The following is a 27,922-nucleotide window of genomic DNA, read 5'->3' on the forward strand; positions in this document are numbered from 1 at the left end:
ACTGAGCCTGCAGCAGACACTCCATAAATATTTGTCAAGTGAAGCAAGCGGGTGATTAAAGAAATGAAATTGGTGTGTTTTATTACTAGACTGGTGTGGACTGTTAGTCACCAAGCCTGCTGAACTTCCTGTAGGTGAGACTCGGGAGTTGATAGGAAGTTGAGAGAAAGGTGGCAGAAGGAGCCCAAGAGACTCATTTTCTACCCAGTTTTGTTTTTTTCCCCCTCAAAACAATGACCATGTTATATGTTTCACCTTGTCTTTATATATCTTACATCCCAATGATTTTTAAAATGTTAGTTACATTTGCCATGAGCAAGCTTGAGATAACTATTTGCCACTCTAGTCTCAAGGAGATCAATGTTGATTTCAAGATTATATGGAAAAGGATACGGTCTCCTGATCTTCCCAAGAGGCCCTGGAACAAGTACTGCCCTGTTTCACTCTGTGACTATTCACCAAAGAGAAGATAAAATGGGGATCAGGTGCTGGCTGTGAACTAAGATTATGTGCCTATGGGAAGGTAAGGTCTGTGAAAGCTAAGGCTTCCATATGCTGCCCAAGATCAACGTCTCCTTTTTGGTGACTAACACAAAAATACAGTTGATGTCATTAAAGTGCTCCCTCTCATCTCCCCCATCCTACCCCCATTATTCATCTATTTGGCCAAAACTAAATCTCTCACCGCATAGCCATACACTCGATGAGTGGTATTTTAGGCATGGAAGTTCACAATCACGCTTCTCGACCTCTGATCCAGATATCTTTCCAACAGCAGGGAGCATTCAGGAGTGGAATTTTTTTTTTCTCTTCCAAAGGTGGAAAAGCATCTTTTCAAGTGGCCGCTTCTATGTGTAAAAAGATGCTGCTCTCTAGGAAAAGATGGGAACCTCTGCTGTTTTAGGAATGCACTTTAGATTTTCTGCTGGGGTGATGGAAAACAAAACAAAACAAAACAAGTTACTTTCAAAGTGGAAACTTCGGTGTGAAAAAGTGAGACATGAATCTCCAGAGAATTATGCTGAGTGCAAAAAGCCAATTCCAAAAGCTCCCAAGCTGTGATTCCTGTGTGGGAACATAAGGTAGTTTGAGATAACAGGATTTTAGAAATAGAAGAAAACTAGTGGTGGATGGGGCTTAGGAGTTCGGTTATAAAAGGGCCACAGGAGGGGTTCCCGCGTGATGTAATGTCCCAAATGTTGACTGTCCTGGTGGATACACGAATCTACACAAGTGGTAACATTGTATAGAACTTCTTTCTAACAAAGAATATAGGAGAAATCTGAATAAGATGGGCGGATTGTATCAAAGTCAATATCTACTTTTTTCTATTTTTGCAAAATTTTGTAAAGTGATAGCACTTTGGCAGAGTGAATTATTTTTTACAACTGCGCATGGCTCTACGATGATCTAAAACACACACACAGGCACGCACACACGCAGGCCCGCAGCCGCGCGTGCAGCCAGGTCCTCCTCACACAGGGCGCCCTGCGACCTCACCTGCCGGGTGGGTCGTTCGGCCCAACCTGGTGCCCGGGAGGCGGGGCCGGCGGGGGGCGGGGCTGGCGGCGGACGTGACGTCAGCGGGCGGGGCGCGCACCTGGGCACCTGGGCGGCCGCGGCGGCGCGGGGCGGCGGCTGGACGCGCGCGATGGAGGGCGAGAGCCGGGGCCCGTGGGCCCTGGGGCTGCTGCGCACCTTCGACGCGGGCGAGTTCGCGGGCTGGGAGAAAGTCGGCTCGGGCGGCTTCGGGCAGGTGTACAAGGTGCGCCACGTCCACTGGAAGACGTGGCTCGCCATCAAGTGCTCGCCGAGCCTGCATGTCGACGACAGGTCAGCGGCCGGGGCCGGGGCGGCGGCGCTGGGCGGGCGGTGGGGAGCCTGGGTTCCGGGCGTTCCCGTTCTCTCCACCCGAGTGGCCTCCGGAGCAGCCTCGGCAGGAAAACCCAGCGCCGGGAGAGGCCGTGAGCCCCCGGCGGGATCGGCGCTGCTGGCCTGGTGGGAGGGACGCGGGGGGCGGCTTGGCGAGCTCCGGGGTCTATTTGCTCCCGCCGGGGTCCCGGGATGCGGCTCCTACGGGAGAACCTCGGGTAGCTGCGTTCGCCTAAGGAGTTGTTAAGTGCCTTGTATTGTTACCCGGCTTCCGGTGAGCCCCGGATTTTCAGGATCCCAGGCTCGCCTTGCGTCTTCGACCCTCGGTGGCGCGTCCGGTCCGCCCAGGTCCCACCCTGGCGCTGCGGTTTGCGCCCGGCTTAGAAAAATTGCCGTGTGGGGATCTGGGCTTTGTGAGTGAGTTAGTCTCCCTTCGACTTACTTAGTAATTTACTTTGGAGCACAAATTGGTGTAAGACTGTAATTATTTCGGTCGGAAACCCTGGATTTGGCTTGGCCAGGCTTCCTCGGCGCCCTAGCACTTGAGAGTCGGCGCTACCTGGCTTGGGCCTGGCGGTGGGGTCCGGCAGGCGGCCCGGGAGCCCTGTTAACAACACTCGGCGCTTTCTGGTCGCACACTTTCTTTTAGGCAGATTTCATTTCCAGGCCAAGCCTCTGGGGAGCGGCCTTGCACTTACCTGCTTTGTGGCCAGGCCACGGCGCCCTCCTAGACCCGGGTTTCCCCATCCAAAACTGAGAAGACATCTGCTTGTCCCTAGGTAACAGGGGCGCTCAAATAAAGACAGTTGGAAGGGACCAGAGCTGCCCCAGTTAAATTCAGTCGGCGGATTATGGTCTGTGTGTAATTTTAGGGGAGAGGGAGGTGGGAGTCTTGAAAAGCAGCTCTTTTTGACTGGGGGTTGTTCACTGTTTATAGTTGCATTTTAATAATTTATAAGCTTTAATTGAGTGCATCTAAATTACATACCCTTTGGTGAAGTTTGCATTCAACATGGAAGTTTTGTGGCATTTGTGTTTTGTATGGAGCCATGCCATGCAATGCTTGTTGCTCAGTTGTGTCCGGCTCTTTGCAACCCCACGGACTATAGTCCACCAGACTCCTCTGTCCATGGAACTTCCCAGGCAAGAATACTGGAATGGGGTGTCATTTCTTACTCCAGGGCATCTTCCCCACTCAGGGCTCGAACCCAGTGTTTCTTTGGTCTCCTGCATTGACAGGTGGGTTCTTGGAGAGCTGTCTCTATAGTCAGCCCTGAACAGACACAGACTAGAAAGGTGACTCCTTTGCTATTTCAGAGACCTGGTTTCTAATCCTCAGCTTATTGAGTGATGGGGCCTACAAACTCTAGCTCCCCTCCCCCTCCCCCCATCCCCCTCCTCCCCAGTGGTGGCAATGCTCATTTCCAGGGTGGCCATGTGTGTTCCCTGGACTGAGGTACGCAGAATCACAGTGCGTGCTGCCACAGCCCGTGGTCCTAGATGGGAGGAAGCCCTGGACATCCAATGGCTTTGCATTTTCATCCTGGCCTAAGAGATTATGCAGCAGAGCTATTGGTGACTTTTTGCTCTAAGCCTCAAATTTCAGTAGAGTGGTGACAAGTGTCATGGAAATATCACCAGCTCAAAGGTGAGCTGCCTGAGAAGCTGCGCCTCGGATCCTGGGAGCTTCTCAGTCTGGGAAGGGCACTGTGGTTATTTTGATGAAATCTGAACCACTTTGAATGCCAGCCAATAGTTAGATCCTGAAAGGTAAGACTCGCCGCTGTGTAGATATTTTTACGCTCTCGGGGACATTTATTTGTCTGCTGGAGTCTTCCAGCCGAGTTTTCTTCATCAGCGAAGGCTTTTAACATCACCTTATTGTGTTGGAAGAGCAGAGTAAACAAGCAGGTCCCCAGGCTGACTCATCAGCCCTCCCTAGGATCTGTTATTTCCAGCGTCCAACCCCTTGTTTCTTGGGTGGCCCAGTTGGCGGTCGGGTTTCTCCACGTGAGGCAGGCCACTTAGGATCTTGCATGGCCTAGTTGAAAAGTGTTTTGTCCTGTAACTGGAAGGCTTTCCTGCCCTGCCTGAAATAGGCAGGTGGAGGCATGTGCTGGGCAGCTGGGTCGAGGTCAGCATTGCCCAGCAGGAAGAATTCACCTCTTGCGCTTTACCAGGCTGAGTGGAGCAGGCTGGCTTCTGCTTTAGCAGTGGATTCCTCTGATTGAGAAGATGGTCAAACCCCTGCTCTTTGTAAAGAAAACTCTTCAGGGTTGATTATTGACGGCTTCGGTTTGAGATTCTCATTCGGAGTTCATGCCCCTCCCTCAGTGGTGCAGGGGAAGCAGGCTTTCATCCCTATCTTGGAATGGTGGAGTGTCCTGCCAGATTTCCACAGGTTGGTTCCATGCTCTTTTGATGAGCTGCACACCATCTTGACCCTTCTGTTTGCAAGATGTTTCCTGGAGCGGCGAGTTGATTTGACTGAGGTTCCTGGGCGCAGCCCCCAGCCCCATGCCCCTCCTGGCCAAATCTTGTCTCACCTGTTTTTAGGGTGGTACTTCTCAACCCTTCCACAAGGGCCTGACCTTTTCCTTCTGAGGGCCTCTTCCACTGGTTACATAGGGACCCATTGCAGGTACAGGTGCGGGCTCATTTTCATCAGCTGCTTCTCCCTCTAGGGAGTCTGGGGTCTCCTGGCCCCTCAGGAGCCAGGCTCCTCAGAGCAGCAGGCTGCCCCGGACCATGTGAGCAGATATTTCTCTGTGAGAAAGTCCAGGGCCGCCTGGTCCCAGACACCCCTTGAAGTTCGCAGCAGGCAGAGGATCACCTGCCAGGTAGCTTCCAAGGGGTACCTGGGAGAACTGATGCCCCCTTCTTCTGCACCCCCTCCTCTCATGGGGACATCTGGTAGCTCAGGGGAGATGTGTGTCCCCCCTGGCTGACTCTCATTAGGGGATCTAGAGGTTTCGGGCAGAGCTTAGTCGGTGGGGGGGGGAGGGCAGGTGGGCATTCCCATTTAGGTGAGAACTAGCCCTGCAGGCCCATTCCTCTGGCCCCCCACCCCTGGCTAAGAGGAAGCCCGGGATAGCTGAGCACCAGCAGCTGCTGGGTGATTGGCCAAGGCTCGTTGGGGCGAGCCTGAGCAAACCCCAGGTTTGTACATACAGAGCCGACAGTCCGACAAGCCCGGTTCTTGTCAGTTTTAAAAATAGCAGTGTGGGAACCCCTTGCAGGCTCCCTGGGAACGTAACTGTGTTGGTGCACAGAAAGGAGGCCTGGCTGGGAGACTCAGGAATGATTAAACGGTGCTCCCGCTGCCTCTTCCCAAAGGTGCTTCCCAGCTCTCTCTCTCTGAGGAGCTCTTTGTTACCAGATGCCCTTCCCTGCACCTCCACCCTTCTTCCTCTGCCCGCAGTTTCCTGCTGCTCCTTTTTCAGAAGGCTGAGTCCCAGGACCCATTTTCTCCCCTCCTCCCTCCAAGGTACTTGTTTCCAGATATGGTTGGATGTCTTTGGAATTTCTGCCTGAGACTGGAGGAGATCCCCACGGCTTCTCCAAAAAAAAGGTCCTTTGGAAATAATCAGTTTTGGACTTCCCTGGTAATCCAGTGGCCGAGACTCCTTCTGATGCAGGGAACTGAGATCCGAGGAGCTGAAAGGCAGCTCAGTTCAGGCTGCAACAAAAGATCCCTCATGCCTCAACTGAGACCCCACAGTGTCAAATAAATATCAAAAGAAAGAAAAGAATGATCAGTCTGGTGAGATTTCTCATCTCTCCCCACCCCACACCTTCTCTGGGGTGGGGGAAATGGGTTTCAGCCAGAAGAAAAATTGTACTGACCTAAGTATACTGACCTAAGTGTCGTTAACAAATCGGACCCCAGCTTGGTATTCACAGGGGGTGGGGTGGGGGTGCTTTCCCCCATTCCTGCTGGGAGACAGGAACCCTTCCCCAAATGGGAGAAAGATGTGATTGAAATGATTACAGAAGAGAAACATGATACCAGCCCTACTGAATTATCCTAATTGTAGACACGCTTTTAGCACATCACCATTTTGGGGTTTAATGAAGACTGATGTAGTGGACTCTGGTGGCTGGAGCTTCACCCGTCGCTGGGTGGAATGGGATTTGATGGTGAGGAGTCTAGGCACCTTTAGGCCCCTGGCCCGTTCTTGCACCTGGGCTCTGGGACCAGTTTGACAATCTCTCCTGGTCCTTAAGTAATAGCAGCCATCACAATATCTAATCTCCATCCTTTGTGTGTTGTCGTCAGCATAAACTGGAAACACTGCTTCGAGGAAAAGTGCATTTAAATTGACAAAAACACAGTGGTGGTTTCATCCTGTGTAAGAAGCACTTTCCTGTCTTTTCCAGCAGCTCCTGGAAAGGGCCCAGCCCAGCGCAGCCCCGACTTATTGAACTGCTGATACTGCCGGGAGTGGGGTGGGGTGGGGGGTCCTGGCAGGGTACCAGAGGCCCAGTGAAGAGAGGCCTAGAGGATAAATGGGATGGACACCTTTTGTGTCTCCTGAACCTGAACAATGAGGGTGGTTACGGGGCTCGGCCAGCCCGCCCCCAGGTCCGTGTGAGGGGCTCCTTTTGGGTTCCCTTGATCCCCCTGCTGCATGGTCCTGGAACCCCTTTCCCCTCCCTGGTGGGTGCAGCCAGGGTAGGGTCCTCGGCTTTAAGGCGTTTCTGATTGAGCTGTCACGGAGAGGGTGACTTGTCCCTGGAAACGCAGACTTCATTTCCGGGATAGCCCACCTTCCTCCTCCAACTGTCCTGAGATGTGTGGTCAGTGGTCACACTGACCTGTGTCAGTCACAAAGCCTGCCTGGTGTTGCTTCCCGAAAGGGTACATACAGGCTGTCTTCAAACAGTCCAGCCATAGTCAACTTTATGGAGCAGACAGCTGCAGGGCCGCCCACTGCCCCCCCCGCCCCCACTAAACAAAGTAAACGGGGGTGGGGGGCTCTCAGTTTGGTGGGAAGGGCCTGGGGCAGGGGAGAGAGCCAGGGACCTGCTGACCTCGGCTGGTTGGGTGGTGAGTGATCTGCTGCCAGCGGCTCCTCTGAGCCTAACGATCTCAGCCATCAGAAGTCACCTGGGTCTTACGTATTCAGCCCTTTGGGCAAATGGAAGCAAATGCTTTTGCTGAGAGGCACAGAGCTGCTCTTCATAAGAACTTCAGCCTCAGTGTAATTGACAACCTCCTTGGCTGTTGTCAGGCTGGCAGGGGCGTGGGGCTGGGGCTGGCTCGCAGAATGTCCCTGAGTGACTGGCCTGTAAACTCCGGAACCAGCAATGCCTGGAAGCCTGCAGGCCTGGGGGGACTCCCGGTGGAAGTGTGTCTCTGTCCATCCCGTGGCCAAATGTATGTCAGGGCCACGTGAGCGTTGCATGCTGGACTTATGCTGGTGGGGAGCGGTGGCACACCAATCACTTTAAAAGAATATGAAGGAAGGCAGGAGGACCAGACAAGTCACAAAACTGATTCCTCAGTAGGGAACAGAAGTGGCCCCAGTGCTAATCCTCACCACTGGGTAGTGAGTGTCAGAGGAGGGTGCTTGAACTGGTTAGTGTAAGTGACTTGAGGTCTCCCCGGAGGAGGAAGAAGGAGATGGGCCAAGGGTGCCGTTTCCGATCCTTAAGAGATTTGTGTTGTTGTTTGATTGCTAAGTTGTGTCCAACTCTTTGTGACCCCATGGACTGCAGCACATCAGGCTTCCCTGTCCTTGACTACCTTTATTTTAAATGATGCTTGATCCAGCCCTTTTCTGGTATAGATGTCCCTCGAGATTGGGTACAGGGCTGGGGTCTGTCTGCAGGTCTTCCTGGAGCCCAGCGAGCAGTGTGGCTGCAGGGAGGGGCTGGCTGGGGCCAGGCATCTAAACCCAGGCTTCAGCCCAGCCTGGGGCCCCCCCAGAGGCTCTTGTGGGCATCCCGCTGTCCATTCATTGGCTCTTTAACCCGAGTGCTAAGGAAGTGCATCTAACTGAGGCCAGTTAGCTCAGTTTTGTTTTGTAGTCTTTATTTATTTTTTGTTGTCTTTATTTACTCCTGATACCTGTCACACTTGTGTTTGAGGCCAGTGGGGTTCTCTTGCTCCTTGAACCTGTTTAGAACTAGCCTACCCCAACCCCTCCCACCTCCCACCTCCTGCTGCTTCCCTGAGTGGGGAGCCACCTAGTGATTCCCAGTAGCATTCTAGGGCCATCCTTGTTCCCTCCCTCTTCACATCCAGTCACCAAGCCTGAATGATTCTCGTTCAGAAATGAGCCCCATATCCACCAGCTTCCTCCCCGTCCACTTCTGGCAGCCAGGGCCCCGGTGACCTCCCTGAGTGTGTCACCCACCCTGAGTGTGTGTCGCCCCTCTGCTCCCGTGGTTCCTAGCCTGAGGCCCCCTGCAGAAGTGGGGTTGTGACCTCCTCACTGCCTGCCCTCTGCCCACCCAAGTTAGGGACCCCCTTTCTTAAACCTCCCAGGTCCCTGTTCTTTCCCTTCAAAGATCTCGGATTTTTCAACGACACCTCTTTTTTGGGGGTAATTTTCCATCTCCCCTAGAAGGTAAATATCCTGAAGGCAGGGAGAAGGGTCTCTTGTCATCAGTTCTAACTGATGTAGAGGATGTGCAGTAAATACATGTCAATAAATGAATTTTAATTGGATACAGATTAAAATTAAAGCAAATGCTGGGAGTACTGAAGTGGGCGATTCCAGGCTATAGTGGTTTATTTTAAATTTGGCTAAAAATGCATTAGCTCTGTGGCAGGGGTTGTCAGGCTTAACCCTTGGCTTTGGGGGCTGGATAAGTCTTGGCCTTGGGGGCCGTCCTGCGCACTGCAGGGTAGGGGGCGGGCGGTGCGCCTGGCTTCTCTCCGCTGGATGCCAGCAGCCCTGAGCTGTGACAACCCAGGTGTCTCCAGGCAGTGCCCAGCGTCCCCGGAGGCTGAGTTGCCCCTGCGTGAGAACCACTGGTCTACACCCAGAGATCCTCTCCCTGAGACGCCCACCTTGGTGAGTGTTCACGAGGCGGGGGCTCCGCTCCCAAATGCAGGGGCTGGACAGGGGGGCAGAGGTGCTGAGATGCTGTCCAGCCGAGCCCACCGAGGGCAGAGCCAGAGCCGGTGTCAGCGTGTCACGGCCCCTCCTTGCTGGCGGCCCCACCCTGGGAAGTGCTTTTGTACCTGTGACAGGAGCCTGGGAGTGAGCTGTGGTCACAGAGAGGAGGCTGGGCAGTGAGAAACAGACTCGTTTTTCTCGGTGGTTTCTGATTCTCCAGCAGGCTGAGGAGCGGGACCAGGTGCAGGCGGGCTGGGCCGGTGCACGCAGACTCCAGAAGAGCCCCTGCGGTGCGAACGAGCCATCCTGGGTCTGGCTGGGTGGCTGGTGTGGGCGTCTGCTGTCTGAGGGGGGGTGGTCCCTGCGGCCTCTTGCGCCACTTCCTGCCTCAGTTCCCAGCGCCCCGTGGGCTATGTGCTTCTGAACTGTCCCTTAAGAGCTTCCAAGAAAATAGGTCCCTGGCACCCACCCGGAGCCCATTCTCCAGGAGCAGGGCTGAGGAATGTGCATTTCAGCCAGCTCCTGGGTCCTTTCTGCGGTGGCCAGATGCTGTCCTTTTGCGCCTCAGCCTCTTCTCCTGAATGCACCCTGAGACTTTGACCCGTCACGCTGACCGTGACCGCGGCCCTGGGTGCTAGGCTGTAAGGCCGTGGGCTGCACCAGGAAGTGACGTAGAGCGGGGTTGGCCGACTTTCTGTGACAGGAGAGAGCGAATTTTTCAGGCTCTGCAGCCCACAGAGTCTGGGCTGTGGCCACGCATCTCTGCCTTGAGTGTGGAGGCTGCCCGGCCCCCGGGACATGAACGGATGGGCAAGCCTCCCAGCCAGTCAGAGCTCCTTTACAAAATAGGAGCTGGCCGTGGACAGCAGTTCGGCAGTTTCTCAAAAGGTTAGACCTAGAAATACCACATGACCAGGCAACTCTCCTTCTCAGAGTGTATCCAAGAGGTAGAAGCGGGGACTTGAACCACCTGTGTGTATAAATATACAGTCCCAGTAACTGAAAGGTGCAGACCATCCAAGTGCCCATCGGCAGATGAGCAGATAAACACAGCATGTTGGTTCCTACAATGGAATGTTACTCAGCTCTGAGGAGAGTGATGTTCTGGTGTGTGCTCCAACATGGGTGGACCGGGAAAGCATGATGAGTGAAATAAGCAAGTTACTAAAGTCACAGGTATTATATGATTCCACTTATGTGAAGTCCATAGAGGTCCTGGAAAGTGGAAAAGAGGTTGGGGGCTGCGAGGAGGGTTCCTGTTGGGGTGGGCACAGAGGTTTTTGTAGGTTTTTTGGGGGATGATGATAGAGTTTAGGTGGAGAGAGTAGTGTTGATTATACAACCTCGTGAATGGATATTGATGCCTATGAATTGCACACTTGTGAATGGTCACAGTTATAAATACTGTGTTACGTGTAGTTTACTACAGTGGCTTTAAAGACAAGGAGGCTTTTGGATAGTGGTCTCTGCAGACCCTGCTTGAGACCAGTGCTCTGTGAATTTCAGTGTGGGGTTGCGGTCAGGAATGACGAGGCCAGCTGGAGTGATGGGCTTCGCAAAGAAGGGAGGGGACTGAGCTCTTTGGGTGGACAGTTCATTACAGCTTTTAGCCTGAACGTCCCTTCTGTCATCCCAAGAGAAGGGTTTGTCAGCATCAGCCGCCCCCTCTGAAGCCCAGAGCCTGCACTGGCTCAGGGCTGCCTGAGAGTTTTCAGACCATAATCAGTCTTTGCTTTCACCTCTGATAACCCCAAAACATGTAGATGTGTTTGAATAACCACGGAACTGAAGGCATCGGAGGGCCCTGAATTTTATTATAGTAAGTCCCCTACGTACGAACCTCTAAGTTGCCAACTTTCAAAGATGTGAATGTGCCCCCGTGTGACAGCTGTAGTGTGGTATACTGGAGCTTTCAAGGTCCTGTGCTGTAAGGTTAAAAAATGTTTTCTTTCTCATCTGTGTTTGTTTTTTAATATATTATTTCTGAAAGTATTATAAACCTATGACGGTTTAGTACTATATAGCCGATTGTGTTAGTTGGGTACCTAGGCTCACTTTGTTGGACTTACGAACACGCTCTCAAAAGGAACGAGATCTCTTGTATGTAGGGGACTCACTGTATTTGACACTAAAGTGAGCCCTGTGTGTATGTGTGCACACACATCCATGCATTTGTACATATGTGTATGTGCGTTTTAGCAATTTTGTCAGCCGTATGGAGCTGATTGTCTCCTGGCCGCGGTGCCCGTGTTTGCAGCCAGGCGACCGCTGCCTGCCATGTTCCTCATGTCTTTGAACTTTTCCAGGGAGCGCATGGAACTTCTGGAAGAAGCCAAGAAGATGGAGATGGCCAAGTTCCGTTACATCCTGCCCGTGTACGGCATCTGCCGGGAGCCCGTGGGCCTGGTTATGGAGTACATGGAGACTGGCTCCCTGGAGAAGCTGCTGGCCTCCGAGCCGCTGCCCTGGGACCTGCGCTTCCGCATCATCCATGAGACGGCCGTGGGCATGAACTTCCTGCACTGCATGACCCCGCCGCTTCTGCACCTGGACCTCAAGCCCGCCAACATCCTGCTGGACGCCCACTACCATGTCAAGGTGGGCTGGGTGCTCTGGGGGTGGGGGGGAGGAGGTTGGACCTCAAGCCTGCCAACATCCTACTGGACGCCCACTACCATGTCAAGGTGGGCTGGGTGCTCTGGGGGTGGGGTGGGGGAGGTGGTGGAACCTCAGGGCCAGCGAGAAGGTGGAAGAGGAGGTGGTTCTCCTGCAGGAAAGAACTCGAAGCAGAGGCTCTCTCAGCATCAGGACTCCCACTCTTGTCATGTGTGGCCGGTCCAAATGCCACAGATGGTGTAGCTGGAAAATGGGCTCTTAGGAACACAGGTCACCCTGCCCCACATTCTGGATCAGGACTCTAGGAGTCCAGGCTTATTGGCCGTCTGACAAAATCAGCTTAGATAGTGAACCATGGATTGGCGGTCTCTGTGTGAGGTTGGGTGGGGCTGTGTTTCCTGTTGGTGGTTCCTGGGATGATTGATGGGAGTCTCGGGGTGTCATGGAGAGAAGCCCTGGAGGGATTCCTTCTGTTGTCTTCGCTCAAGGCCTATTAGTTCTGATCTTTTTTTGGGTAAGTTTATAAAGCAGAAAAGCATGAGGTATAACTAAAAACCAGGGGCCGCACGCTGAAATTGGCCATTGTTAGCGTGGTCAGGTTTGCATTTCTTTGAAGATCTCTGTCTATGGAGGACACGAGGTGACCTGGGTCCTAGGGCTCACCCAGCCGCCACGGTCTCCCCATGCCTCAGGAAGGCAAGTTGGTGGGAAGACCCGCATGCCATGGCCTGGGTCCCCTCTGGCTCCTCGGCATCCTCACTCACCCTTGGAAGGAAGGCTGAGCCCCCGCACGCCGCGCCTGCCCCCCGCATCCTGACTCTGCAGCAGGCATAGAACTCAGGCCAAGTCCACCTGTGGCAGGTGGGGAAATCAGTTTTCACATCAGATATTTAGTTACAATGTGTCCCTAAGGAGGTGTCATTCAATGATCAGATTTTAGCAGAAATTGGAAGTATGCTCCTGCTGAAGTGAAGCAGGGAATTGAGAAAACAGACATCAAATGAGTGATTCCTGGTCTGCCCAGGTCTTGCACCCCTGCAGTCCTGCTTCCTTCTGGTTGGGGTGCTGATGTCACCTGTGGACCCTCTGCCCCCCATGAACGTTACGGGGTTGTGACTGCAAGCCTGGGGTCCATGGGCACCCAATCAGTGTGGGAGCTTGGATCTCAAACTTGAATATGCACAAGAACAAGGAGGTGAGGACAGGTCCCCGCTGTGTGCAGAGGACCCCACCTGCAGGAGCTGCCGCCTCTCCCAGGGGAAGTACCAAGTGGACGGTGGCTCCTGCCAAGCTGGGGCTCGGAGGGTTGAGTCAAGGGCCTGTGTTGTCCCACTGTACATGGTTGAGCAGAAGTTAGAACCAGGTTCGGGGGCCCTGGAGCCCTTGGTCCCTCAGCCAACCTGCTGCCACTCATGGGATGCTCACAGACATAATGGGTGGCACGCGTTGTCACGCAGGGGTGGAGTGGGTGGGTGGTGGTGGTAGGTGTCCAGGCAGCCCCTGGGCTGCAGTGTGAGGAGACACTGTAAGTCCAGCTCAGGGTGGGGGTGTCCCTGGATGGGGCTCGTCTCCAGAGGGGCCAGTCAGGAGTGGGGGCACACAGAACAGCTCAGGGTAAGGTGTCCCTGGATGGGGCTGGTCTCCAGAGAGGACCAGTCAGGAGTGGGGACACACAGAACAGCTCAGGGTGGGGTGTCCTTGGATGGGGCTGGTCTCCAGAGGGGCCAGTCAGGATTGGGGGCCACACATGCAACAGCCTTTTGGTGGAGGAAGTCATGGAAAGTTCTGGGTTTTAGGGGCAGGGGAAATAGGCATAGTCGGATTAGGATACAGGGTGTGGGAGGGTTGCTGAGCCATCGCTGAAATAGAATGCGCCTTTCTCAGGGAGTCCCCACTGGGCACAGCCCGGCCTTCAGAGCTGTCTTTTCAGCATCATGGACCACAGTGGGCCAGGCGGGGCTTGCATTTCAGCCCATTCCCTTCCCACAGTGCAGGTTGTTCTGCTGATAGCCGTGTTTGGGGCAGGAGGCCACGCCCTGTAGGACCACGGTGACCTTCCTCCCAGCACCCTCCTCAGCAGCATAGCCCTCCCGCGCTCTGCCCTTGGTGGGTGGGGTGATGGCCCTGTTGTTGGGGGGTCCCCGCACCTGGCCCGTGGGAGTTGGATTGGCCAGGACACAGTCCCTCTGTTCTGTCTGTACTGGATGTTGACCTTCACCCAGGGATGGTCCCGATGCTGGGCGCACAGGAGGACCGAACACTCGCCCAGCAGGGTGGCACCTGGGGCTGGTGTCCCTGTGGTCTCTGTGTTTCTGCGTCGGCTCTGAGGCTCCTCGGTTTGAGCACTTTCTCCCTCCGCTTTCTTCTTCCTCCGCTTGGCAGCCCCTGGCTTGGCAGGCCTGGCGCTTTGTGACAGTTTTAGGAAGTGGGTGAACATTCCGTAAAGGACCGTGTGGCTTGTCACTGGGGACCTGGAATGGCTGGGAACAGGTGGGGAGGGGATGTTGTCACTTTGAGGATACAGCCAGGGCACCACCCCACTTCCCCGGAGAGGTCAGGAACAGACTTCTCCCTGACGCCCTTCTCAAGCAGGGCGGCAGTCACCACGCATAGCCCCAGACCAGCAGAAAATGTATTTACAGGCTGCATTTCTTTCATCCTCAGGAATGGCTCAGTGGGAGCTTGGTCTGAGGTTTTAAGTCATCTGCTGGATTTCTGGGCAGTTCTTAGTTGATGGTTATTTGCAGCAATATAACTGGAATCTGCAGTCTTAAGATAATAAGTTGGCACTCCATCCCCTTCCCTTGATCCCTCCAGACTACATTTATGTCCATAGATAGGATTGGAACTGAAAATTTTACAGCGACCACTATGTTTTGGAATGCGTATTCAAGACACTTAATATTAAATGAATACTTGATATTAAGTATATGAAGTGTCACTACTAAAATATTAATTTCAGTATAAGCAGTAAACCCATTTCAATTTCATAATGAAATAACTCATTTAAAACCTCAGGCTACACTTGAGGCCCAGGTTGCTCACCCCAGACTGTATTCAGGGGGACCCCCAGGGTCCTGTCCTCTGTGGCCCACAATGGCCTTCTCCCCAAGGTGGTGCTGCCCTGGCCCTGCTCTCGGTTAATCTCTGTTAGTCTCTTCCAGCTGGGTCCGGCAGGGGAAGGGCTGTGTCTCGGGGCCTGTGTGAACACTGGCTCCGGGCAGTACCAAGGTGGACACTAAGTGTGAATTCATTTGTGAGTTATAGACACTTGCTGGTCACTGGGATTGCCACACTGTCCCTCTCTTCAGGAACCTGGGGACAGACGGGGAGATGAGAAAGGTCAGGTGGAGAAGTCTGGTGGGCCGGAGGGTCAGTGGGCATCAGAGGATTCTCATTCCTGAGTTTGATTTTGGTGCCAGGGCTTTCACATAGAATTATGCTTATTTTCTTTTCACCCCATATATCATGAAGCAGCTGGCTGTACCTGAAAACAGCAGAAATAAAAAGAAAGGGCAGCCAGCACGCTTCTGAGAGTCTGGTCCTGACACTTTCCACTCATCCAGCTATTTCCTTGTGTTGCTGTCTCCTCGGTCCCGAGCTGCGGGGTTGGGTGATAAGTCTGTTGTGGGGAGCTGGCGCTTTGCTCTCCAGAGTGGAAAGTGTCTTGGAAGCCAGAGAACGGACAGCTGCCGGGGGCCCAGAAATGGCCAGATTGGCCTCCTTCGCATGGACCCACGCCCACCCCGGCACAGCCTGGCCGCAGAAATAGGGGGCCAGGTCCAGTCTTGCAGGCTTTCTTCTTGTCACCACCCCCCACCCCCTGCAGATGTGAGGACCGGGTCCCCAGTCATGAACTTCCCTTGCTCAGCGGTGATGACACCAGGCCCCTGGCTCACCTTGTGGGCAGGTGAGCCCAGAACTAAAGGCCTGACTCAGCCGCATTTCCGATCACTCCAGAGGTGTGTTTGAGGAGGAGCCCAGAATTAATTAGAAGGCTTAGAAAAATCCATGAGCCTCAGAGGAGAATTTATAAAGGAAACGGCCAGCAAGTGTGGCTTAACTGCAAGAGGCGTTTAACACCACCAAGGGCTCTGATTGACAGCCAGGGTGGAGGGCTGGAGGGCGGTGGGTCCCTGCAGTGACTTCCCCTTTGTGGCTTCCCCAGACCTTCAGGGTGGGCACCTTTGTCCCTGGAGCCGAGGAGGCAGAGTGGGTGTGAGAGCTGAGCCCCTGGGAACAGGTGTCCTTGGACTGGTGGGCTCTGCCGTGTACGAGCCGGTCACGGGAAGCTGGGATGCTGTGTGTTTGCAGCCAGCAAGTGTCTGTCCCCAGAACGTTCTGCGTGGAGGACAGATTGGCTGCATGTGTTCTGCTCACTTTAAAGGGCTTCTGAAAACATATTTCCCTTTAAAGGACATGCCGCCACTTGCCTGCTTCCCCAGCTGCGAGATTGCATAACTGCTTTGCCCCAACACCTGAAAACGAAGGGCCGCTTCCTCCCTTTGTGCGACGGGGCAGACGCAATGCCCCACAGACAAGCTGTAATTCTTCAGTTCCTCTCCCAGTGAATTCCTTCCTGATCGTGTAATCTTTTCCCAGTCCATCAAGCTCTTAATGTCTTCAGGCTTGGCTCTTCCCTGGCTGGCCGGGCCTTCCCACCTGCTCGGGGAGCGCAGTTGACGTGAGAATTGTGATCCTGACCAGTGAAGGGGCCTGCACAGCCAGGCTGGGGGACCACGCCCCCCAACACTGCTGAGGGGACTTGATGATAAACGTCCTCAAGCGGCAGCCGGGCTGCCTCACTCGGCACGCTGTCAGCCAAACCTGACCAGCCCCTTCCTCGCCACTCTGTTCTAGATTTCCGACTTCGGGCTGGCCAAGTGCAACGGGCTGTCCCACTCGCATGACCTCAGCATGGACGGCCTATTCGGCACCATCGCCTACCTCCCTCCAGAGCGCATCCGGGAGAAGAGCCGGCTCTTCGACACCAAGCATGACGTGTACAGGTGGGCGGCAGGTGTGGAGCCCCCGGCTCTGCGCCTCCATTCCTCGGGTTTGCAGGGGGCTTTCCCAAGGGCTCCCAGGCACCGTCAGAGAAGAGGTTCGGTCCAGATGAGAGGGCTTTTAGTCGGTGGGCACAAGCCACCCCAGAACTTTCTTTTTTCTTTTTTCTTTGCTGCGCTGGGCAGCATGTAGGGGTCTTAGTTCCCTGACTAGGGATCGGACCCATGCCCCCTGCATGGGGAGTTCAGGGTCTTAACCAGGGACTGTTAGGCAAGTCCCAACCCCAGAACTTTCTTACAAGAGGAACTTCTCTGCTGTGGGTGATGCTGCCCAGGATGGAGGTCGTGAATGGCTGGTGTCAGTCAGCCGGTTATGTAACGGATGGGCAGTTCCCGCCTTGTGAGAGCTTTGGTGTTTGCAGAAAAGGTGGGCTTTCTCACTTGACTGTTGAGAGAGCCTGCTTTCGGTGGTCTGTGCGGCTATCTGCATGTGAATTCAGGCTCCCAAATCTAGTCCCTCTGGCTCAGAACTTACCCTTCCTAACATCACTGACCTGTGACAGGCACATGGACACTTAGAGGATGTTTACAAGCCAGCATCGGGGATTTCCGACCCAGAGAACAATCAGGAGTCACGTGGTAGCATCCTTTCCCAACTTGTCATGGTCTTAATCCCTCAGACCTCTCGAAGAAGAAAGGCAGGCGGGCGGGTGCGAGCAGCACTTCAGCCCGTCATTGTGGTTCTTGTCCACATGGATGACTGTGACCCCAAGCCCTGCCTTTGTCATCGCCGCCGCCTGGAGTCCTGGCCAACTGGTTTGACCACAGCCGCCCCGTCTGCGCTCTGCTGGACTTCTCCCTGTCCATCTGCGGGCGAGCAGTACAGGGCCTGGCTCGTAGGGTTCGGGAGAACAAGATTCTCTCTTTATTCAGAGTTGAGAGTTTCAGTTTTTGAACTGGCAGATTTCACTTCATTTTCACTGAGGACTTTTTGTGCCTCTATAAACAGGTGCTGGTAACCCAATGCAGGCTGATAGCCCAAGTTTGGACCTCTTCTATTTCTTTTTTTTTTTATTTACCAGATTGAGCTCTTTGGGGGGTATATCCAGAGCAATTATATAGATAGATATGTGTGTGTGTGTATACACATGTCTGTATATGTGTGTGTATATGTATGTATTATATATATTGATAAATATGTGTACATATATAAAAATATATGCACACACACATTTATGTTATGTATATTTATATGGTTGGCCGAAATGTTCATTCATGTGTTCCATAAGATGTTACAGAAAAACCCAAATGAACTTTTTGGCCAACCCCATTTATATATACATTACCACACAAGTATATGTAGCTCCTAATCAGCACAAAGGGCTGTGGAAAGTTCAGCTGGCTGCCTGCTCATCGTTTCCGTGCACTTGGATGACATCAGTGGGCAGGTTACTCAAGACACCTAGAGCTGTAGTCAGCATCTTGTGGACGTGTCTGTAAGAACAGGACGTGAATGAAGCAGATGTGCCCTTCTCCTCACAAGCTGGGGGTCCAGGGACAGGGTGGCTCCCTCTCAGGGACCCCTTCCTGCTGTTTGGACTGACAGTTCAGTCGATGGAGGTTTGTCTGTTGTTTGAAATCTGAGCTTCCAGCATGCCTTGTCCCACCATAAGAGTATTTGCCCATTTAAAAAAATTCATGAAAAATACCTCCTTGTCTTCTCTCTCTCTCTCTCTGTCTCTCCCCCTGTCTCTTGAAGACTCCGGTTGAGGGGGTGGTTTTCCTGAGCTTATTGTAGTGTCAGGGGAAGGGAGGCTCTGGCTTTGTTCGAGAATCTGACTTGCAGACACTGACGTGCCCGTCTCCTTGCAGCTTTGCCATCGTAATCTGGGGCGTGCTCACGCAGAAGAAGCCGTTTGCAGGTGAGTGGACGTGTCGGGGGTGGTGCAGCCGTCTCTCCTGGCTCCATGAAGGGCGTGCTCTGTGTAAAGCGGGCCTGCCAATCGCAGAGGGGGCTGCCCCTGGGTCGTGGAGCTGGTGGGCTGTCCAGGCGGGTGGGGTGGTGAGGCTGCTCTGTCCAGCCCAGCAGGTCAGCAAGGAGCCCCACGGCCCACCTCATTGCGGACTTTCATATATATCAAGAAGGGGATCTTGCCATACAGTTCACATACAGGGAAAGACACAGATCTGATGGGGTCCAGTCAGTGGATCTTGTTAGGTACCAGCTCATTCTTCTGTGTTGTGTGACATAATATACATAGCATATAATTCCCATTACAATTTTTTGAAAGTAATTTTTAGTAGCATTTAGTTGCTGAAATTCCCATTTTTAATCACTTAAGCTATGCATTGTGGCATTAAGCTCACAGTGTTGTACAATATCACCACCTGGACCCCGAGGTCGTTAGGCAAGTCATTCCCAACCCCCCACCCCGAGCCCTTGATCACCACTCATCTGTTTTCTGTTTCTGTGGGTTTGTCTATTGTACTTATTTCCAGCTAGTTTTTTTTTTTTTTTTAATTTTTGGTTGTAAAATACATGTCTAACAGAAATGACTACCAGAACCGTGTTGAAGTGTATGGTGCAGTTGTGTGAAGGGTGTTTGCCTTGTGGGGCAGCCAGTCTCCAGAATCACTGTGTAGATGCTGTCACAGAGGGGTGCCCCCAGGTCAGAGTCCCTGGGTCAGCCCGCCCGGCCTGAGAGCTGGGGGTTTCCTCCTTCCCCCCACCCCACCCACCAGGCACCCACCATGTGGATTTCTGGCCTTGAGATTTCAGTACCTTGACTTGGTTTACTGGAAAAGTCAAGTATGTTTTCTCTTTATTTTGGAAAGATTTCCTCTTCCTCTCCAAGCCTGTCTGGGCTACTTCATCCTTTCTGGTTTGACCAAAAAGTTCTAAAAATGCAGATCAGAGTCAGTGTGCAGCCCTAGGTCTGTTGGTTGAGAAGCAGAGTAGGATCCTTGTGGGGTTTTGTCCGTAGTTGTTACCCTGTCTCCATGACGCTGCCTCCTCCTCAGAGGTCCAGGGTCTGGGTTCTTTTCAGTGTGGCTGTGTGCCCGTCTGACCACAGCCATCTGCCGGACATGGCCCCCAGGGTCAGACACACGATGGGAAGGAACGTGGGAGCTGAGGTGCCCGTGCTTTGTCGTTTGGTCGATGGGACATCCAGGGTGTGCAGAGGCAGCTTATGAACCTGTTCCGTCTATGTTTGGCAGCAGAAACCCTTTCAGGTGTTTAGGTGACTTACGTTTACCCAGAGGACCTGCTGGGTTTTGGAAATCTGAGTTATTGTGGAGATAACATGTAGATACCTGAGCTCGCTATTGCATAAGATTTAACGGGAAAGTGGAACAAAACATCAGAGCAGCCTCCTGGCAGCCATCGGGGACTTTGGGCCAGTTTTCCACCCCTGTGGCTCGGCATCTCGGGAGTCTCCTGGCGTGGGCGTGGTGGGAACCAGAAACTTGCACGCCTGCTTGCTGGCCGGTGTGGTCTTAGGCTGAGGAAATCTGGGCCCTGAGGGTCGCCTTGGGCCCTTCATTCTGTGACAGAGGTGATGATTGTGAGGGGTCCGTGCCTGCTTCTGAAGGGAGTTGGAAAGGAGGCCAGGTGGGACCCCACATTACGAATTGCAGGAGAAGGGTCCCCATTTACACAGCTCATGTGTGACCATCACTGGGGCTGGCTCATCGGCAGGCACCTGTGCTTTGGGGTAGGAATTCAGAAAGACTTTTTCGTTGTTGCAGGGAGCTGTGGGCCCCTTGGGGGCTGGGCACTGTGACTCCACGGTTCAGTTTTCCTTTGTTTGGGCCCCTTTGGAACCTGCCCCGTTCGGTATTTTTCTTCTTTGAACTTGATTTTTCTTTGAGTTCGCTGCACAGAAAGATCTCTGTGATACAAGAGAGTGATTCCCCTCGGTAGATCACAGGTGGTTTCCAACATCTGGAGAATAGAGGACAGGTGTGTCCGGCAAAGTTAAGGATTTCAGAATCGTCTGTGCTTTGAAGAGGAAATAATACCGTGTCTCCCGGGTGGGCGCCCAAACTTTCCCATGGTCGTCGTGGCTCCTCCCGAAGATAAGAAATCGACCTCAACTCTGGGGAGCTGCCCTGACTTGCGCGCCTTCCCTTTGCAGATGAGAAAAACATCCTGCACATCATGGTGAAAGTGGTGAAGGGCCACAGGCCGGAGCTGCCACCTGTCTGCAGACCCCGGCCGCGCGCCTGCAGGAGCCTCCTTCGCCTCATGCAGCGCTGCTGGCAGGGGGACCCCCGGGAGCGGCCCAGCTTCCAAGGTGAGCACCCGCCCTGGGCTCCGGGAGCCCTGCTGGTCTGACGCTCATGCTGTCATCCCAGGGGATGGAGTTGATGGCCAGGAAGGGGACAGGCGGCAGCCGGGACGAGGAGGCTGTCCACAGACAGGAGTGCCAGAGTGAGCCCGCCTCCTGCAGGCTGTGCCCGCCCAGGGCCCCCGCCTGTGGCCCTCCAGCTCCCAGGGCCAGGGAGGGGCGGCTGGAACCGCTTGGTCATCTCCAGCTGTCCGCCTCCAGCTGCGGCCTGCTGTCCCGAGGAGCCTGGTGTTCCGGGTTCAGATATAGTAGTGCATCTTTTGGGGACCACGTGACCACTGGCCTGTGGCCTTCTTTGCATTTCTCTTGGGGCCTCGTTCCCAGGGAATAGCTGTGTCCTTTGGTTAGGAGAGTGATCCTGATGCCACTGGAATTGATCATGACGTTTAAAACATGAGGAAAAGGAATGTGAACGAGGTGGGGGCTTTCTCGCCTGGTGCCGGCAGCCCTGGCCGTCGGGGTATGAGCTCTGGTTGGGCTGGCTAGCGGGGTTCCCTGGACGAAAGCTTCTTGGGGAAACAGGGACACGGTGGCTCCTTTTAGAGTCTGGCCGGACCCCGCCTGTGGTTGCTGATGGGGGTGCTGGGGGTCCGCTGTGAGCCCGCCAGGGGCCAGCAGCATGGGCAGCGCTGACCGGTCAGACTGAACACTGTAGGCACTGGTCCCCTCCAAGGCCACATGCTTAAGTAGCTCATTTGCTAATTCCTTGTCTGAGTGACACACCCGTCTGTGTTTCCCTCCAAAGAAATCACTTCTGAAACCGAAGACCTGTGTGAAAAACCTGATGAGGAGGTGAAGGAGACGACTCAAGACCCAGATGTGAGAGACCCGCCTGATGCCGAGGCCGAGGTAATGGGGACCCTCCCGGGGCCTGGTTTCCGCCACATCAGCTTCAGGGATTGAGTCTCTGCTTCCTGCAGACGCCCTGCCAGCCTGGACCACTCGCCCGGTTCTGAGGCTTGGGCCAGCCGCAGGGTTCTGTCCCAGGGCGGGGGTAGATGCATGGTGTGTTGGCCCCAGATTGGTTTCCTGCCTGACAGTATCCCGTCCCCACCTCCTGTCTGTGCTTAAGGAAGGTCAGTGTGGGCCCACGGCTGACATTAAGTAGCCGCCGTCTGGATACTTTGTGTGTGTATGCGTTTGTGTGTGTTCTGACTGCACTGCACAACACGTGGGATCTTAGTTCCTTGACCAGGGACGGAACCCGCACGCCCTGTATTGAAGGTGCACAGTCTTAACTATTGGATCACGAGGGAAGTCCGGGCCGGATGCTGTTTGAACCAGGGGAGCTGCTTGAAGACCCCACTGGGCCACACTGGAGAGAGGGGTCTGGGCTCCGGGGGCTTGGGTGTCTTTCTGCACCTCGAGGTTGGGGATTGGTGCCTTTCTAACTGCCCATAAGTGTTTTTCCTCTACGAGCGACACACAGGTTATATAAGATGTGATAAGAAATTCTAACTATGCTAACTAACTAAATACCTCTAAGGCAGTAGGACTTGTAAAGTGGAGGCTGATAAACTGAGTTTATAAGGTGTTATCATCCCTGGCTGGGTGTGAGGCCAGCAGATAAGTAACCGTTTATGGTGTGTCTGCTATCTAAGCATGAGGGCTGTGTGTGTCAGGTCAGAGGGCAAAGTGACGGTGGAGGGGACCTGGCCCCCGATAAGGAAAAGAGCTGCCCAGCACGTGGGTGTGACTCACCGCACCAGGCTGCTGGGTCAGAGGATATGGGGAAGGGTCGTGAATCCCTCGCAGGCTCTGATCCCTCACCAGGACCTGCCTTTCTCCTCACTGTCAGGACCGAGCCTGTGAAGGGCCCGTTAGCGCGGGTTGAGCTGGAACGCCGCACCGTCCCCAGGGCTGGGCCCCACACCTCACCTGTGCACCCTCAGCCCCCAAGCCAGCCTTGCACGGCCCCACGTAGGGTTCAGGGTGTTAGGACCCTACCCGAAGCCATCTCCTTCCTCTGTTTCCTGTCGGCGCTGACCTGTCCTGGGTGGACCCAGCCGGCATACAGGCTTCACTTCCTGCGGCTTATTCACATTCGGTCTCTATATAGCGGTGCACTGGGGCTCAGCATGGCGATGGACATCTGTTCCCACCGTCTGGTCTTACGATGTCCTCCTGCTGGAGTCTCTGGGCTCTGTGCTGCATGCTAAGTTGCTTCAGTTGAGTCCAACTCTTAGTAACCCCATGGACTGTAGCCCACCAGGCTCCTCTGTCCATGGGATTCTCCAGGCAAGAATACTGGAGTGGGTTGCCATTTCCTTCTCCAGGGGATCTTCCCGACCCAGGGGTTGAACCCATGTCTCTTAGGTCTTCTGTATTAGCAGGTGGGTTCTTTACCATAAAGAGTGGGACACGACTGAGTGACTAACACTTTCACTTTCTTTAGCACCAGCACCATCTGGAAATAGGAGTTAAGTTCTCTGATCCCCTGATCCTACCCCATCGGGTCACGGACGGAGCCTTATCTCTTCTGCCTGCTTGTCTCCGCAGGCCCCCGTGCCCACCCCGCTGAAGCGTGCATCTGCCCCCACCTTCGACAACGATTACAGCCTCTCCGAGCTGCTGTCCCAGCTGGACTCGGGCATCTCCCAGACCCTTGAGGGCCCGGAAGAGCTCAGCCGCAGCTCCTCCGAGTCCAAACTTCCGTCGGCAAGCAGCGGCAAGAGGCTCTCGGGGGTGTCCTCTGTGGATTCCGCCTTCTCCTCCCGAGGGTCACTGTCCTTGTCTTTCGAGCGGGAACCTTCAACAAGTGGTGAGCAGGGGCCCCCACACCTGGGAAATAATGGGTTTAATTTGTGGGGGGGGCAGGCAGGGTGTGAGCAACTGAAAAGGATCAGGCGTCTTGTTTCTTGAGCCGGCTGTAGTACTTCTGTGTTTTCGGCAGCTCTTTGCTTATTGGGTTTGGGTGTCAGTGCACATTGGGGGTGCACACGGGCTGAGTGGGTGTCACTTAGGTGTAAGGGGAGTGGGTCATGCCCCTGGCTGTGTGGAGGGTCTCACCTGTGCCGAAGCCGCATGCAGGGACTGACCTCAGGTGTGTAGGTTGAAGAAACTGGATTGTACCAGGTAGCCCAGTGAACGGATGGACCCCCTCTTCCTGGAGACCTTTCTCTCTTTTGTAATGTCAGCCCTGTACCCCCTTTCTCAGGCATCGATGGGTACACTTCCCATTCTTTCCTGTTTGTGGGCTCCCGTTTCCTGGACCTGTGTGTGTTGATGGGTGCACTGTCATTGGAGGTCATAACTGCCTGGTCCTGACTATACGGCTTGGGTTTTCTTTCTGGAAGGCACTTTTCCCTGCCCCTGCCCTGTCCCCAGTTGCTGGCCCTGGGGCATGGGGTCTCTCCTGTGAGGGCCTCACTGCGTCTCCAGTGAGGACAGTGTGTGAGGTTTTCTTCCCATGAGGAAAAAACGGATGTTCATGCATAGGGCTGAAGTACAGGGGTGGCCAGAGGGTCATGGGGAGGGTCCTCCCCTCAGGAGGAAGGGGAGCTTGCTCTTCCTGGGGAATCGGGTATTCCTCCTGGAATGAGGGCCTTGCCCAGATGCCTTGGACCTCCTGGGATTTTTAGAGTGGCGTGTTTGGGATTAAAGAGAGCATTTTGGGTAAGGAGACATCTTGCAAGATGCAGAGGTAGGGAAGGCCTGGCTGCATCAGAGGTGAGCAGTCAGCGATGGGGTTGGAAAGAAAGAAACACCTGTTTCCCAAGGAAAAAGTCATTAGCACGCTCTCTTCTCAGGGTCTGATACCCTCAGGTGACGTGTTTGTGCTTTGATCAGTCACTGGTCCGTCTCAGGAGCCTGTGCTGAAACACCCAGTCCCAACTGCATTTACTGTCTTCTTAGTACACCCGGCACCCCCCACTGCTGTGCAAGACCCCTTGAGCATGGTTCCTATGAAGGTGTCTTGTTTCGTACATATCAGAACCCCAGACAACATAGTGGGGTTTTCCTGCAAATCAAACATGTACATGTTTACATCATGAGTAACAGTCCTTCTAAAGTGAGAGTCTCAGTCCTTGGAGGACTTTTCTAGAAAGCGTCCTAGCTGATGGTACTGGGACAAGAGGCACCGTTTGGAGGTTGGGCTGCAGGCAGCTGCTTGACCCTGGAGGGGTGCCCCGGGGTGGGAGCTGCCAGCTCTCCGGTGGGTCGGGGGCTCCTGCCTGCTCTGTGTTCACCGCCCCCTCTCCCTTGTTAGCAGTCACTGCCATTGCTGAGCACCAGCAAGGGCCTGAATTTTATATCCTTCATTTGATCACAACTTTATCGGATAGCTAGAATGATTTTCATTTTGCAATTTGATAAAAGAGCACCTTGGGGATATTCATTGACTTGCCTGAGGTCTCCCCACTAGATCTTAAATTAAACCACATGGGTAAACACTTTAGCGATTTCAGGTAAACCGTAGCTACATTCAGACACTGGCCAGACCTCGGGAGCCGCCCTGTCTGACCCCTGCATCTGCTCTCCCCGCAGACCTTGGCACCACCGACATCCAGAAGAAGAAGCTGGTGGACGCCATCATGAGTGGGGACACCAGCAGGCTGATGAAGATCCTGCAGCCCCAGGACGTGGACCTGGTCCTGGACGGGGGTGCCAGCCTGCTGCACCTGGCCGTGGAGGCCGGGCAGGAGGACTGTGTCAAGTGGCTGCTGCTCAACAACGCCAACCCCAACCTAACCAACAGGAGGGGCTCCACCCCGCTGCATGTGGCCGTGGAGAAGCGGGTGCGGGGCATCGTGGAGCTCCTGCTGGCCCGGAAGATCAGTGTCAATGCTGCGGACGAGGACCAGTGGACGGCCCTGCACTTCGCAGCCCAGAACGGGGACGAGGGCAGCATGCGGCTGCTGCTGGAGAAGAACGCCTCCGTGCGCGAGGCAGACTGCGAGGGTCGGACGCCTATGCACGTGGCCTGCCAGCACGGCCAGGAGGGCGTCGTGCGGATCCTGCTGCGCCGTGGCGTGGATGCAGGTCTGCCGGGGAAGGACGCCTGGGTGCCGCTGCACTATGCCGCCTGGCAGGGCCACCTGCCCATCGTCAAGCTGCTGGCCAAGCAGCCGGGAGTGAGTGTGGACGCCCAGACGCTGGACGGGAGGACACCCCTGCACCTGGCTGCCCAGCGTGGGCACTATCGCGTGGCCCGCGTCCTCATTGACCTACACTCAGACGTCAACGTGTGCAACCTGCTGGCGCAGACACCGCTGCATGTGGCCGCGGAGACGGGCCACACGAGCACGGCCAGGCTGCTCCTGCACCGGGGCGCCCGCAGAGAGGCGGTGACCGCAGAGGGCTGCACCGCTCTGCACCTGGCCGCCCGCAATGGGCACCTGGCGACCGTCAAGCTGCTGGTGGAGGAGCGGGCCAACATGCTGGCCCGGGGCCCCCGCAACCAGACGGCGCTGCACCTGGCCGCTGCCGGTGGGCACTCAGAGGTGGTGGAGGAGCTGGTCAGCGCCGACGTGCTCGACCTGTCCGATGAGCAGGGCCTCAGTGCGCTGCACCTGGCCGCCCGGGGCCGACATGCCAAGACGGTGGAGACTCTGCTCAGACATGGAGCCCACGTCAACCTACAGAGCCTCAAGTTCCAGGGCGGCCCCAGTCCCACCGCCACGCTCCTCCGGCGGAGCAAGACCTAGCCTGCTGACCCAGGAGACGGGGCCCAGCAGGGTTCCTGTCCCAGCGTTGTGCTCTGCTCGTCCCATCTGTGGCCTGAGGGACACTGACCAAGCTTAGGTGTTACCCGCCCTCCCCATGAGGTTGGTCAGAGTGTGCTTGGCCGCTGCCAGTGGGCACCCCGTGTCGGAGGGATGGTGGGCCGGAGGCATTTGGTTGTCCCTCACTCCTGATGTTGGTCCCTGGGTGACAGAGCCGTGAGCCCACCTGTCCTGAGTGGCTGCCTGGAGTGCACGGGAACACAGGTGTGGGGGGAGCTGAGTCTTTTGTCTCCATTTGCAGCAGTGAAGAAGCTTGCTCCAGAAAGTTTGAGTGGGATTCTTGTTTTATAGAATATCGTTAATGGATGAAGAGTGTCAGCTGTCGCTTGAGATCTGTTAAAAGCACGCACTTCGGGGACTTCCCTTGTGGTCCAGTGGCTTAAGACTCCATGCTCACGATGCAAGGGGCCTGTGTTTGAGCCCTGGTCAGGAAAGTGGATCCCTCATGCCACAACTGAAGATCCTGCATGCACAGCTAAGACATCGCACAGCCAAATAGATAATGAAAATTTAAATAAAAAGTAGGTAATCTAGTCTGTGGGCAATGAGCATAAACTGATAAGTTGGTTTTTTAAAACAAAAGCAGTCGTCTTACCAGCCCTTTTACACCCAAGTTTGTCCATCACTCAGTCCTTGTGGGTGGCCACACACAGATGCCAACCAAGCCACCTGCCTTTGTTCATTTCATGTTGCGTAAAATATTTGAAATCTAAAGTCAGCTGTCCAAAAGTCAAGAAAAATGAACTGACAGCCTCAGTTCTGGACTCAGAACAGTGTTACCGAGTTCAGTGACCCACCTTTCCCGTCATTTTCTCTCCAGTTCTTGTTTTTGGAGAGATGGTGGTTTGTGGCAAGAGATGCTGTGTTGAGGTCTCCCAGGGGACTCCTGACTTGCTTTACAAACAGCTACACTGTGCAGGGGCCTCAGCTTTCGGGGTGTGACCCCCGAGACAACTCCAGGATTGTTCTTTCGTTGTCAAGTGTGTCCCACACCTCCCGCTGATGCTGTCATGACAGTCAGTTTGCTGAAGGACCCCAGCCTGTATGTACACATGCCCCTTGGCCTGGTGTATGAAGCAGAGATTGATATTAATGTACCGTGTATGTTAATGTGAATCTGTGGGCAGGTTACTTCTTTTCTATAACAGGAAATATCCCGACTGCTTAGAACTGGCTATGTTTTAATATGCCTTGTGCTTTACTATGTTGTATTACTGTTGGATGTAGAACACGTGGAAGAAAGTCTGCTTGATGTCAATAAAGCTTGAGTTCTCTTCCTA

The 27,922-nt window shown here is 54.4% G+C and overlaps 1 protein-coding gene across 1 annotated transcript; it reads left to right on the plus strand.

Annotated features, from left to right (window-relative positions):
• The first annotated feature begins 1,573 nt into the window (after positions 1–1,573).
• RIPK4 (receptor interacting serine/threonine kinase 4) lies at positions 1,574–27,922 on the plus strand. The gene is made up of 8 exons (XM_043873602.1): positions 1,574–1,833; positions 11,249–11,540; positions 16,419–16,567; positions 18,437–18,486; positions 20,704–20,862; positions 21,662–21,765; positions 23,416–23,677; positions 25,405–27,922. Exons 1-8 carry the CDS (start codon positions 1,652–1,654, stop codon positions 26,562–26,564), a joined length of 2,358 nt encoding a protein of 785 aa, XP_043729537.1. The 5' UTR covers positions 1,574–1,651; the 3' UTR covers positions 26,565–27,922.

The sequence above is a fragment of the Cervus elaphus genome, chromosome 19, assembly GCF_910594005.1.
Source record: "Cervus elaphus chromosome 19, mCerEla1.1, whole genome shotgun sequence".
Classification (NCBI taxonomy): Eukaryota; Metazoa; Chordata; class Mammalia; order Artiodactyla; family Cervidae; genus Cervus; species Cervus elaphus.